Source organism: Lutra lutra, chromosome 1 (assembly GCF_902655055.1).
Source record: "Lutra lutra chromosome 1, mLutLut1.2, whole genome shotgun sequence".
In the NCBI taxonomy this organism is placed as follows: domain Eukaryota; kingdom Metazoa; phylum Chordata; class Mammalia; order Carnivora; family Mustelidae; genus Lutra; species Lutra lutra.
In genome coordinates, this window is record NC_062278.1 from 84975766 (window position 1) to 84989803 (window position 14038).

General features: G+C 38.7%; 1 protein-coding gene across 1 annotated transcript in view; it reads right to left on the reverse strand.

The window, feature by feature from the left end:
• Window positions 1-637: 637 nt before the first annotated feature.
• Window positions 638-14038, reverse strand: part of RARRES1 (retinoic acid receptor responder 1) — a 56000-nt gene continuing 42599 nt past the window's right edge. The window contains exons 5-6 of the mRNA XM_047728875.1: window positions 2103-2165; window positions 638-1564 (exon numbers count right to left, since the gene is read on the reverse strand). Of these exons, the coding sequence (XP_047584831.1) occupies window positions 1415-1564; window positions 2103-2165 (213 nt within the window). The 3' untranslated portion in view covers window positions 638-1414. The remainder of the gene's footprint in view (window positions 1565-2102; window positions 2166-14038) is intronic.

Genomic DNA, 14038 nt, shown 5'->3' on the forward strand with positions numbered 1-14038 from the left:
AGCAGGAAACAAGTCTCCCATGTGAAAAGGTACCCTTTTTATACCACAAGGTTAAAGAGAAATTTAGAGCTAAGAACTCTACAACCTGGGGCGCCTGGATGGCTCAGTGGGTTAAAGCCTCTGCCTTCGGCTCAGGTCATGATCCCAGAGTCCTAGGATCGAGCCCAGCATCGGGCTCTCTGCTCAGCAGGGAGCCTGCTTCCTCCTCTCTTTGCCTGCCTCTCTGACTACTTGTGATCTCTGTCAAATAGATGAATAAAAATCTTAAAAAAAAAAAGTCTACCACCCTGGTTACTTGTTATTAATTTACTACCTTAGTCTAGGTTCTCTTTAGCATTCCTTACTAATCGAGGCTCCCAAAGTTTTCTTCGTCCTGCCAGTTCCTTATAGATTTATACTCTGTTTATAAAGTCTAAGAACTTCCTGCCTTGGTCATTTCTTTAGGTCTCAACTGCATTACTGGGCCTCTCTGTTTTTTTATTCCTGTTAATCTATCTCATATCAATTAGGCCAGACAGAAGAATCTTGACAGGTAGAAGAAAATTTGAATTCCTCCCCTACAAATGATATGGCCACATTTCCTGGATCCCTTCTTCCTGCCTTGGGGAGAGACTCTACTGAATTTGATGATGGTACATAGTGTGTTTACTTTTATAAATTAATTTAGGCCAACACTGGGTACAAATTGTACATATTTGATAGGATTTCAGTTACATCACAATTCCATTTGCAGACACTTGGCTTTATCTATGAAACACTTTTATTTATAATATTTGAATTAAGCAATATTAAGAGTTCACTTTAGCACAGATTTTGCATATGTATATAAATCTCCACATACTGAACATTTTATATAGAAATGTAAACATTTATTTAAAAGTAGATATCAAAAAAGAATACTTGCTTGAAGTGATAAAAAATAGTAAAGTTCCTTCTAAATTGATAACATTTTCCCCATAATATATCTCAATGAAAGCAAATTATCTTTTTTACATCCTAGGTAGAAGGAATTCAGCATTAGAAAATAGTTGGCTACACTTCGTTCAAAGTAATGAGAAATACAGAGGTGAGACCATCAATGGTTTTGTTCTGTTTTGTTAAGTACTTATTGATCTAATTATAGCATATACTGAATGTTTTTTACATTTTAGGGCTAAAAACCTGAGAAACCCATTGGAGAAACTGTTAAGCACTGAGCAGAGTTCAGTGTATGCCTATGTTCCCAGAAGTAAATAAACCAAACTAATCGAACAACAAAACCCAACCATCTTTTCATTAATTTTTAGTTTTTGAGTATTGTATTTTCAGGCTTTCTCAAATATTAGACTACCCTACCTATTTTACCAGAGTAATTATTTAGGCTATTTAAATATCCTCACTTTAGAATTTGGTATAAGCAGATCCTTTTTTCTTTTCAGAAATTATTAAGCTCTGTTGGTGCCACAGCTGAACCTTCTTCGGTTCCAGAGGCTTCTTCTGGCGTCTGTAGCTCTTGACAGTGGTACTTCACTTTAAGTGGTTTACCAGGGTACCAGACCAAGTGAATACGACAGGGAATGATTTCCTAGAAAATAAGAGTTCTAAAATATTATGAGCTGCAGGAATTTCTGGTGAACGCAGTTGTGTATTGCAGGAAAGCTGGCCGTACTGACTCCTCCTCTGGCCCTCCGTCTTGTTCATGTCCATGCACTGACCTCCCCCGGAAACATGTTCCCGGCCCCTCGGAGGTAATGTGTGCCCTGACCCAAATGCTGGAAGGCTTGTTTGGATCACTAGTAGAGAACCCCCCCCCAACCCCGCACAGATGGCGCAACGAGGTCCGTTAAAATATCAGACCCCTGAACTCACCACGATGGCCCTGGCACATCTCCTTGTTCTAGCAAATCTGTGAACTATTGGGACTTTGCACAGAAGAGCTGTGCAGTGCCTTGATCCCTGCCTGCTGACCGCCCCCTTGGCAATAAGTTACCCTGAATGAGACTCTGTGTAAACTGTGTGCTGGAGCTGCCTGCTTCACTTTTTGGTCTCAAGGTGCCTTCTCAGTCTGGACAGTACTTTACTGCCCCTGCCCACCTTGTCAGATACATACAGTTATGTTTTACCTGTGTCGAGAATTCATGGAGTAGAACGGTATAATCAAAATCAATTGCATCGTCACTGGTTTTCTAGAGGAAGGAAAAAAAGAGTGAGTCTAAAAAACGGTAGATTTATATTAGCTCAGAGTTTGGAGGTTTCTATCAAATTCCTGTTTGGATGAGCCCCTTGAATCTCCTGCTGCTTCTTCAATTCCAGTCCCAGTTCCTCTGGTAGCAGCCTGCATTGAGACATGAAAGTCATGGATTCTCACTGTTTTGTCACCGACTTAGATGAAAATCTAGTTGAATATCTTTCTTTCACTTTTGCTCTCTAATAAGTATGGTTTTGGTAGAGGCTAAGTGCTATGGGAATAGGGAGAGTATTTTTGACAACCTTTGGGATCTAGATACTGTCCTTGCACCTCCATTTGTTATATTAGCCCTGATATATAAATTGGTTTTACTTATAAACTTGAAGTATTTTTTCAGGATAATGCCTTCTTATTCTGTTTTTGAAAATAGCATTTCTGGAGGAAATCATAGCAGTCTCTAGATTTTAGGCATAAAATAGGAAAGTCTGAAACAAATGATGGGTTTCTAACACCATTTGATAAGCTACTTTGCTCAATACACTGAGTGTTACATATTTTTTAATACAAAAATTGGGGTTATTATAATGTTTGTAAACCCTGTTCCATTTAATTAAGACCTTCCTCAGTAACATTATTAAACCTTTCCATTTTTGTTTGTATAAATTCTTCCCCCTCCAGGAGGAAGCATCCTTACACCAACCCCAAAATAGAGCTTATTCAAAAACTGCAGAAGGGGACACTGCACAGCCTGGCCTGGCAAAGTATCCCAGGGTTGGGCTACCCTCATCAATGCAAGCTTGCCAAGAAGTAGTTATTTTTAATGTTATTCAGAAATAATCTCCTTGGCTTCTGTTCAAGTTATCACAAATGCCAAATCCTTATAATCCAAATTGATGATTTACTGTTACATTTTCCAGTAATTCAGCACTTTAATCTTGCTAGAGACAGACTAGAGCATTTTGTTTGCTCCCTTTTATTACTCATGATCCCCACCAGAACCCATGTGGTTTTAGTACAGAGTAAGCAGGCTTGAATTATTAATACATACTATCCAAAGTAGACTGTTAGTTGAATAAATAATAAGGTCCGTAAGAAGGCTTCTATAATGCACCCTTGGCCAGTGGGCCCTCCAGGTAGGAGGGCTGATCACCACGGGATGATTGGGGCACTGACAGTGTCTTTTACGGACTCTAAGAGTTGAAACAATGCTCGCTTTTACTTTTCTCAATTCATATTCAGGACTAAGGGTGTGAGGAAAGACCTCGTCTTTTTTTTTCCCCCCTCTAGCCAGCAAATATCAGTCCTTTGTGCCTGGTACAGTCCTCATGGCATTAGGAATGGAATCTGGCCTCAGTTCTAAAGTGAAAATTGTGCCGGTTAGGTGGGTCTTACTTTATATCTGTATTTTAGCCTTGTTTCTTTCAGGTCTTGTTCATTTGGAGCTATGAGTTTATAAGCCTGCCCCTTCCTTATACTATTGCATTAAAGGGGGACTTTAACCCCAAGTATAAAGAAAGCAATTTCCACCCAAAAAGCTTCTGGAAAAACTATAATTTCTCTACTTACCTGAGCCACCGTGAGCCACAGAGCACCTAGCCCCACATCCTGTATCTAGTCTTCTAGAACAGTATATAGATCTGATCTTTGTGACTTTTAAAATATTGTTTCTTATTTTGCTTGTTGCTGGGTTGCTTCTTTTGCTGAGAGATCATGCAGTCCTTAGTGGCTACACAATAGCAGAATCTGGAAATCTGTGTGGATATGGGCATACTTTTCTTTAAGGAGAGTCTAAATGTGTATCAACTTTGAAACCAAATTTACCAGTTGCTTCAGTTATGTTAATTTCAATGACTTTAGTAAATTTGTTAATCCTCATTTAATAGGCCCTAAGAGATGGAAGTGATTTGCCTTGGGTGACCCAGCAAGCCAGATGCATGTTCAATTATTATTTATCTAAAACTCAAACCTCACAGGATAAAAATAAAAGCTAAAGCTTCTACTATGTGACCATACTCCCTCTGCATTTTTGTTTTCTTAACTCTACAATTACTTTTATACCAATTTTCCCACTTGTAGGTTGGGTGATTGATATTAATGGACAGATGAGAGGCATCAAAGACTGGCTAGAACAAGACAGAAATGGAGCTGCTGGATTTGGACCATACTGTGTCCTGGTGGTTGTTGGTTTGGCAACGGGTCAGGTACAATTGCAAATGAAAAGCACTGATGTTAAGAGATCCTGAAAAGTAGGAAGAAGGCGCAATAGGAAGATCCCAAGCTCATCTCATTCCATGGACACGCTGAAGCAACAACGGCATGGATTGCAGCTAACTATGGAAACAACCCAAAGACTGGCAGAGATCTCCCACAGCTAGTTGTAGAGAGAAGGCCACAACAGAAAGAGGTGGAGATATGGTGGGGAACCAGACCCCTGACATGACCAACCACACATGGGAGGGATATCACAACCACAGAACAGTGAGAGGATCAAATTCCACACCATAAGCCCTGGCCCTAGGAATCCACCCTGGAAAGATGAGTCCCCATAATATTTAGATATGAGGTCTGTGGGGCTTAGCTCTGGGAGAGAGGGAGGGCTACAGGAAGTGAAGGCCTTCAACAGGCAGGACGCTAAATAATAAGGTCCAAGACAGCCCAGAAGGCAGCACAGCACAGTGGCAAAACATCTGGGGTATACATGAAGGGGATTTAGTGACTAATTTTAGGACATGTGCCAAAGGGACAGGGATCTACAGGAGATTTCTCCAGGAGCAAAAGTGGTGGATGCCATTTTCTTGCTCTCCCCAGCCTAGATAGCCAGATGCTTATGGAGCAAGTTCTAATACTTTCCATCTACCTTGCTAGGACCCTGTGTCCCCTACAGACCCACCAAACTCAGCAGGCAACACTGGTAAGGTCTGGTGTGACTCCTGCTCTGGATACAGGAGGCAGAGATAACCCTACAAACCAGCAGCCTATAGTTCTTGGGGCTAGGCCTCTTCACTGGCTGTGCAGGTCCTCCCTGTACTTTGGGGTGCCCACAGTTTTTGCAGTGGTGAACTGGATCCAGCCATTCTGAGGGCCAGCCCTGCCCACCAGTGATCCCACAGCTGCTCTAGACAGGACCCTCAACAGCATGGAGAGCAAACCCTGCCCTGTGTGTCTGCAACAGGTGTGCTGAGGGCCAGCCCCAACCAGTGGCAAAGCCACAGCAATCACTGTTCATCAAAAACAGGAGGGTACATGCAGCCTACACAGAGACATCCCTGGAGCACCCCGTTCTGGAGACTCCGGTTGGGGGGCTGTGTAGAGGACACCACAAGACTGCTTCTACACAAGGCCACTAATCTCAAGACCAGAAGACGTAAACAGAATGAGACAGAGGAATATATCCCAAATTTAAGAATAAGACAAAATCACAGAAAAAGATCAAAATAATGGCTGTACAGAAATTCACTGTACTTGAGAAAAAGCTGGTGAACTCAGAACTTCAACAAAAGTGACAAAAAATATAAAAAAGAACCAGTCAGAGATGAGGAAGTCAATACCTGAAATGAAAAATACACTAAAGGGAAACGGCAGAGTAGAGGCAGCAGGAGAACGTATCAGTGATCTGGAAGACAGGGGAATAGGAAGCTGAACAGCAAAGAAAAGAACAAAAAATGAGAGTAGGTTAAGGGACCTCTGTGACTACATCAGGCATAATAACATTAGCATCACAGGGATCCCAGAAGGATAAGACAGGGAAAAGGGGGTAGAAAACTTATGAAAATAGCTGAAAACCTCCCTAATCTGAGGAAACAGACATCCAAATTCAGAAATCACAGATAGCCCCAAACAAGATGAACAAAGAATGTCCACACCAAGACACATAATAATTATGATGACAAAATAATGATAAAGAGAATTTTTAATGCAGCAAGAGAAGAAAAATAGTTACACACAAGGAAAACCCATTAGGCTGCCAGCTAATATTTCAGCAGAAACTTCACAAACTAGAAGATGGCATGATGCATCAAAGTGCTGAAAGGAAAAAAGCCTATAACGAAGAATACTTGACAAGGTCATCATTCAGAACTGAAGGAGAGATAAAGAGTTTCCCAGACAAACAAAAATCAAAGGATTTTATTACCACTAGCCAGCCTTACAAAAAAATGTTAAAGGGGATTCTTCACTGGTAAAAACAGACAAATAGTAAAGGTAATAGATTAATCAGTAATAAAGCCAATATGGAAGCTAAAATGTAAAAGCAGTAAATTCAATGTTATCTACAAAAGCTAGTCAAGAGATACTCAAAAATATGCAAAATAAGAGTAAAAATTTAGTGCTTTTAGTATATGTTCAAACTTAAGTGATCATCAACTTAATATAGATTGCTATACACAGGATGTTCTACATGAATACCATTATAACCATAAATCAAAAACCTATGATAGATACACAAGATTTAAAGAGAAAGCAATTCAAAAATAACACTAAGGAACTCCTAAGCCACAGGGAAAGGGAGCAGGAGATGAAAGGAACTCAGAGAACTGCAAAAATAACCAGAAAATAATTAACAAAATAGCAATAAGCCTCTGCCTATCAACAGTTAAATATAAATGCTCTAAAGGCTTCAGTCAGAGGACAGAGGGTGACTGAATGTTTAAAAAAACAAGACCCATCTACATGCTGCCTACAAGAATCTCACTTCACACCTAAAGACACAAGCAGACTGAAACTGAAGGAATGGAAAAAGACATTGGATGCAAATGGAAGTAATAAAAACACCAGGGCAGCAAAACTTAGACAAAATAAACTTTAAAACAAAACTGTAGCAAGAGACAAGGGCATTGCATAATCATAAATCAATTCCACAAGAGTATAGGACATTGTGAACATCTATGCAACTAATATAAGAGCACGTAAATACATGAATCTAATACTAGCAGACATAAAGGGAGAAACACTATAATAGTAGGGAACACCCCATTTACATCAGTGAATCATTCAGACAGAAAATCAATTAAGGAAACAAATGTTTTGATCAACATATTAACCTACTAGACCAGATGGGACTTAAATTTGTTGAGACTTGTTCTGTGGCCTAAAATGTGGTCTATCCTGGAAAATGATATATGTATGCTTGAAAATGTATGCTTGAAAAATGTGTATTCTGCTGTTTTTGGATGAAATATTCTGTGTATACAGAATAGACAAAGCTTGCTGTCATTATAAGAATAAAAAGATTAGATAGAAATGAGACCAAAAAAAGAAAAGATCAGTGACACCAAGACCAGGTTCTTTGAAAAGGTAAAACTCATAAACCATTAGCCAGATTCATTAACAAGGAGAGAAGACTCAGAATTAGAAATGAAAGAGGAGAAATAATATGACACCACAGAAAATTAAGGTATACTAAGAGAATACTAAGAAAAATGAGATGCCAATGAGTTGGACAACCTAAAAGAAACCGTAAATTCCTAAAAACAAAACAAAACATAAAAACAAAAAACTTCCAAAACTGAATCAGAGAAATCAGAAGACACTGATTACTGGTAACAAAATTGAATCAGTTAAAAAAAAAAAAATCTTCTCACGAGCAAAAGTCCAGGACCAGAAGTCTTCATGGATGATTTCTACTGAACATTGAAAGAAGAATTAATAAGAATTTTTCTCAAACTATTAGAAAAAAATAGAAGGGGAAGGAAAACTAGCAAGTTCATCTGAGTCCAGAATCATCTTGATGCCAAAACCACAAAAAGACACTATAAAAAATAAAAACTATAGGCCAATATTCCTGATGACTATAGATATAAAAATACTCAACAAAATATTAGCCAGCTGAGTTCAACAATACATTAAAAGGATCATTCATCACAGTCAAGTTAGATTTATTCCAGGAATGCAAGGATGATTCAATATTTGCAAATCAACCAACATGATACATTACCAAGAAGAAGGATAAAAACCATACAATCATTTCAATAGATGCAGAGAAGATATTTAGCAAATTCAACATCTGGTCATGATAAAAACTCAACAAAGTAGAGTTAGAGGGAACATACCTCAACATAATAAAGGCCACATATGAAAAACCCACACTAATGTCACACTGAATATTGAAAAATTGGTAAGTTTTTCTTTAAGATCAGGAACAAGATGAGGATATGCAGTTTCACCACTTTAATTCAACAAAAGTCATGAAGCTGTCGCTGCAGCAATGAGAAAAGAAAAAAGAATAAAAGGCATTCAACTTGGTAAGGAGGAAATAAAATTTTCAATATTTTCATATGACATGATACTCTATATAAAAAACCCTAAAGACTCCACCAAAAAACGATTAGAACTTATAATTATGACCTCAGTGAGTTTGTAGGATAAAAATTAATATACAGAAATCTGTGGCATTTCTCTATACTAATGAATTAGCAGAAAGCAAAATTAAAACAATTCCATTGACAACTGCACTAAAAGAATAAAGTACCTAGGAATTGATTTAAACAAGTAGGTTAAAGATGTATACTCTTAAATCTACAAGACATTGATAAAGAAGTTAAAGACAACACGAATGGAAAGGCATACCAAACTCATGAATATTGGAAGAATGAGTATCATTAAAATGTCCCTACTACCAAAAGCAACCTACCAATTCATGCAATCCCTATCAAAATACCAACAGTATTTTTCACAGATGTAGAACAAATAATCTTAAATTTTGTTTGGAACCACAAAGGACCCCAAAATAGCCAAAGCAGTTGTGAGAAAAAACAAAGCTGGAAGTATCCCACTTCCAGATTCCAAGATACACTGCAAAGCCATAGTAATGAAAACAGTACGATACTAGCACAAATATAGATACCTACATCAGTGGAACAGGATGAGGACCCCAGGAATAAACCCATACTTATATGGTTAATCTACAACAAAGAAAGAATACACAATGGGGAAAAGGCAATCTTCTCAAAAAAATGATGCTGGGAAAACTGAACAGCTACATGCAAAAGAATGAAACCTGGACTTTTTAAATACCATAAATAAAAATAAACTCAAAATGGATCAAAGAGCCAAAAATGTGAGATGTGAAACCATAAAACTACTAAAAGAAAACATAACCATCAACAAAATGAAAAGGCAACTTACTAAATGGGAGAAGGTATTTCTAAATGATTTATCCAATAGGGGGTTAATATCTAAAATATATAAAGGACTCATGCAACACCAAAACAACAACAAAAACAAAACCAAAGGAACCTCCAACATTGCAGTTAAAAAAATGGGCAGAAGACATGAATAGATGTATTGCAAATAAGACCTACAGATGGCCAATAAACACATGAAAAGATGGTCAATATCACTAATCATCAGGGTAATGCAAATCAAAACCACAATGAGATATAACCTCACACCTATCAGAATGGCTAATACTAAAATGCCAACAAAAGTTGGCGAATATGTAGAGAAAAGGGAACACTTGCCCACTGTTGGTGGGAATGTAAGCTGGTACAACCACTGTGGAAAACAGTATGGAAGTTCCTCAAAAATTAAAAATAGAAATACCATAAGATCCAATAATTCCACTACTAGGTGTTTACCCAAAGAATATGAAAACATTAATTTGAAAAGATAAATGTACCCCTATATTCATTACAGCATTATTTACAATAGCAAAGATATGGATTCAACCTAAGTATCCATCTATAGGTGAATGGATAATAAAGATATGGTGTATATACATATACCAGGGAGTTTTACTCAGCCATAAAAAATAATGCAATTGTCATTTGTAACAACATGGATGAATCTAGAAGAGTACTACTGCAAGTAAGTCAGGCAAAGAAGGACACATACCATATGATTTCACTTATATATGGAATGTAAAAGACAAACAACAAAAGAGATTCATAAAAACAGAGAACATACTGCTCATTGCTAGAGTGGAGGGAGGTGGGGGGATGGGGAAATAGGTGAAGAGAATTAAGAAGTCAAAATTCTGGGGGCACCGGGTGGCTCAGACAGTTAAGCATCTGCCTTTGGCTCAGGTCATGATCGCAGGGTGCTGGGATCAAGTCCCACATCAGGCTCCTTGTTCATCATGGAGCCTGCTTCTCCCTCTCCCTCTGCTGCTGCTCCCCATGCTTGTGGTGTCTCTCTCCCTGTCAAATAAATAAATAAAATCTTAAAAAAAAACAAAAAAACAAAAAGTGTTTTAAAAAAACAAAATTCCATGCAATATATGTCCTCCTTAAGACTAACATAATAGGGGCGCTTGGGTGGCTCAGTGGGTTGGGCCTCTGCCTTTGGCTCAGGTCGTGATCCCAGGGTCCTGGGATCGAGCCCCACATCGGGCTCTCTGCTCAGTTGGGAGCCTGCTTCCTCCTCTCTCTCTGCCTGCCTCTCTGCCTACCTGTGATCTCTATCAAATAAATAAATAATTAAAAAAAAAAAGACTAACATAATTAAAAAAAAATAACCCAAAAAAAGAAAAGAAATGCCCATAGTAATACTTAACTTTTTAAATATATTTCAAGACCCTTCACAAAAACATTTCTATATTTTAAACTGTTTTTTCAGGCCACATAGTCAAAGTCATATTGTATAATTTAAGAGCTAGACATGATGTTCACCACTATAAATTTAGCTATCAGTAATACTGTTAAATGTATTCCATAAATGTGAATAGAAATTTTCACCATGACTGTGTGGGTTTTTTTTTAAGATTTTATTTATTTATTTGACAGAGATCACAAGTAGGCAGAGAGGCAGGCAGAGACAGAGGAGGAAGCAGGCTCCCTGCTGGGCAAAGAGCCTGATGTGGGGCTCGATCCCACAACCCTGGGATCATGATCTGAGCTGAAGGTAGAGGCTTTAACCCACTGAGCCACCCAGGTGGCCTATGACTATGTTTTAATACAGTTAAAAAGATCTTTAAAAAAAAAGTTCAAACTTCCAGTTATAAAATAAATAAGTCACAGAAACGGAAAGTAGAGCACAGGCAATACAGTCAATAACATTAAATAATGTGAAGTGGTGACTGTACTTACTATGATGAGCACTAATTACAGACTTGTAGAATCACCATACTGTTTACCTGAAACTAATGTAACATGGTATGTCAACTATACTTGGATAATATATAAAATAAACCAATAAAATAAAGTGTTTGGAAAAAATTTTTTCCCTCTGTTGTATCTGTATTGCTGTATTCTTACTGTTTTTTTTTCTCGCATTCATTACAATTAATTCTAAATTATCTTGACATCATTTCCTACACTGTAAACCAAGTTTCACCTATACTGCCAGTTAAGGTAAAAGTCTTTTGTGGATATAATCATCTTGGTAGATAAAAGAAAGAGCCAGAAAGAGGTAGAAGAACTTTTATGTAGCATCCTGACTTGAAATATAGCAACAATTAAATGGTAGTTTCTATTAAGAGCATTCTATAAAGAGAAAGAAATGTGTTCATTTTTGTTAATTAATAAAAAACTATATTTCTCACCTGTTTTACAAGTGGCTTTTGAACAACACATCAAACTTACTGGCATTAATAATGCTTACTTAACATGATATGAAGATCCAATATGGCAATATGGGGAGACCCTGAACTCCTCTCCACAAGATGCACTGAGTCAACACCTACATATAGAAGAGTTCCTCTTCATGAACTTTAAGAGCTGACTGAACAGCTTCAGAACAGCAAAGAATAAAGGGGTCACATAAAGAATGGCAGGAAAGATGGAGAAACGGTAACCTTGGGAACCCCATCCTCAAGGCTGCAAAGTACAGTGAGGAGGAATGATACTGAGGGAGTGGGAACAAATTCACATGCCCTGGGTCACAGGAAAAAAACCATGGTTTAAAAGGGCAACTAGAATTTAAAGAAATTAGCCCCTGAGTGTCTTCTAAACACCAGGGAACCCATGGAACATTCTCTGGGGTTGGAGAGGTTGGTGAGAGTGCAGCTAGTGCAGATGGGAGTACCATCCAGCACCCTAGTTGGCTGCACCATTCCATCCCAGCTTCCCAGTAGACAGAAAAAAAGCCATGGTTTAAAAAAAACCTAGAGTATAAATGAGACAGCCCTAGAGGAGCTGCAGGAATGCTCTCCAGGGTCAGAGGGTCTGGCACACACCAATGTATACATCCCCACACTTCCACCTTGATCGTGAGGATGGGAGCAGGGTACAGAAACCCTGGCCGAGTTAACTGCTAAGTTGACTGCCTTACTGAGCCCAGGGCTCCTAGACACACCAGCCCCAGCTGTACCCCCCAAAAAGGGTCTCCTCAACAGCCTGAGCTCCAAACATCCCACCCCAGTATAGCACACACCACAGACACCCCAGGACAGCACCCACTACAGCTCCAGCTATATCATCAAGGTGACCCTGAAATATGCCATGCCTGCACCTGCTTTGGCTCCAGATGACTTACCAGGACACTCCTTGGGTGGAATACCCACAGGACACCCTGACATGTGCCCCATCTTGGCTCTAGCCACCCAGCCAGAGTACTCCCTGCATGTAGCACCCTGGGACGCCCTGGCCCGCATCTACCACAACTTCAGCTGCCCTGCCTGAGTGCCCTATGCTGAGTACCCTGGGACCAACCCTGGCTTGTACCCACTTCAGCTACAGCTCTCCCACCAGGATGCCTTCTATGCAGAAAGGTACTGTCCCCTCTCCCAGCCATCCCACCAGGACAGCCTCAGCACAAAGTGCATCATGCCTACCAGCCACAGTTCTAGCTGGCCAGCCAAAGTCACCAGGTACACAGTCTATATGGGGGGTGACCATATATAAAACTATTCCTTCAATTTAGGAGAGGTAGGTTCTAATTCACAGAAGCTAACAGAAAGTCAAGCAAAATGGGAAGACAAAGGCATATAATCCAAATGAAAGAACAAAATAAAACCTCAGAAAAAGGACTAAATGAAATGGAGATAAGCATTCTATCTGATAAAGAGTTCAAAGTAGTGATCATAAAGATGCTCGTCAGACTGAAGAGAAGAGTGGATGAACTTAGTGAGATTGTCAACAAGTAGAAAATATAAAAATAGAAGCAATCATAGTTGAGGAATACAATAACTGAAATGAAAAATACACTAGAGAGAAGCAACATTAGATAAGCAGATGCAGAAGAATGGGTTGGTGATCTGGAAGACACAAATGGAAAGCAACTAAGCAAAAGAAACAGCAAAAAGAAGAAAATGAAAATAGCAAAGCAACCAGATAATAAGAAATAAAAGTATTCAAATTGGCAAAGAAGTCAAACTCTCTTCACAGATGACATGATACTTTTTTGGAAAACCCAAAAGACCCCACACCCAAACTACTAGAACTTATACAGCAATTCAGTAATGTGGCAGGATACTAAATCAATGCACAGAAATCAGTTACTTTCTTATACACTACCAATGAAAATATAAAAAGGGAAATTAGAGAATCAATTCCATTTACTATAGCACCAAGAACCATAAGATACCTTGGGATAAACCTAACCAAAGAGGTAAAGGATCTGTACTTGAGGAACTATAGAACACTCATGAAAGAAATTGAAGACAACACAGAAAAATGGAAAAGCATTCCATGCTCATGGATCGAAATAATAAACATTATTAAAACGTCTATATTCCCTGGAGCAATCTATACTTTCAATGCCATCCCAATCACAATTCCACTGGTATTCTTCAAAGTGCTGCAACAAACAATCCTAAAGTTCTACAGAACCAGAAGAGACCCCGAATTGCTAAGGAAATTTTGAAAAAGAAAAAGCTGGGGGTATCACGTTGCCTGATTTCAAGCTTTACTACAAAGCTGTGATCACCAAGATAGCATGGTACTGGCACAAAAACAGACACATAGACGAATGGAACAGAGTAGAGAGTCCAGATAT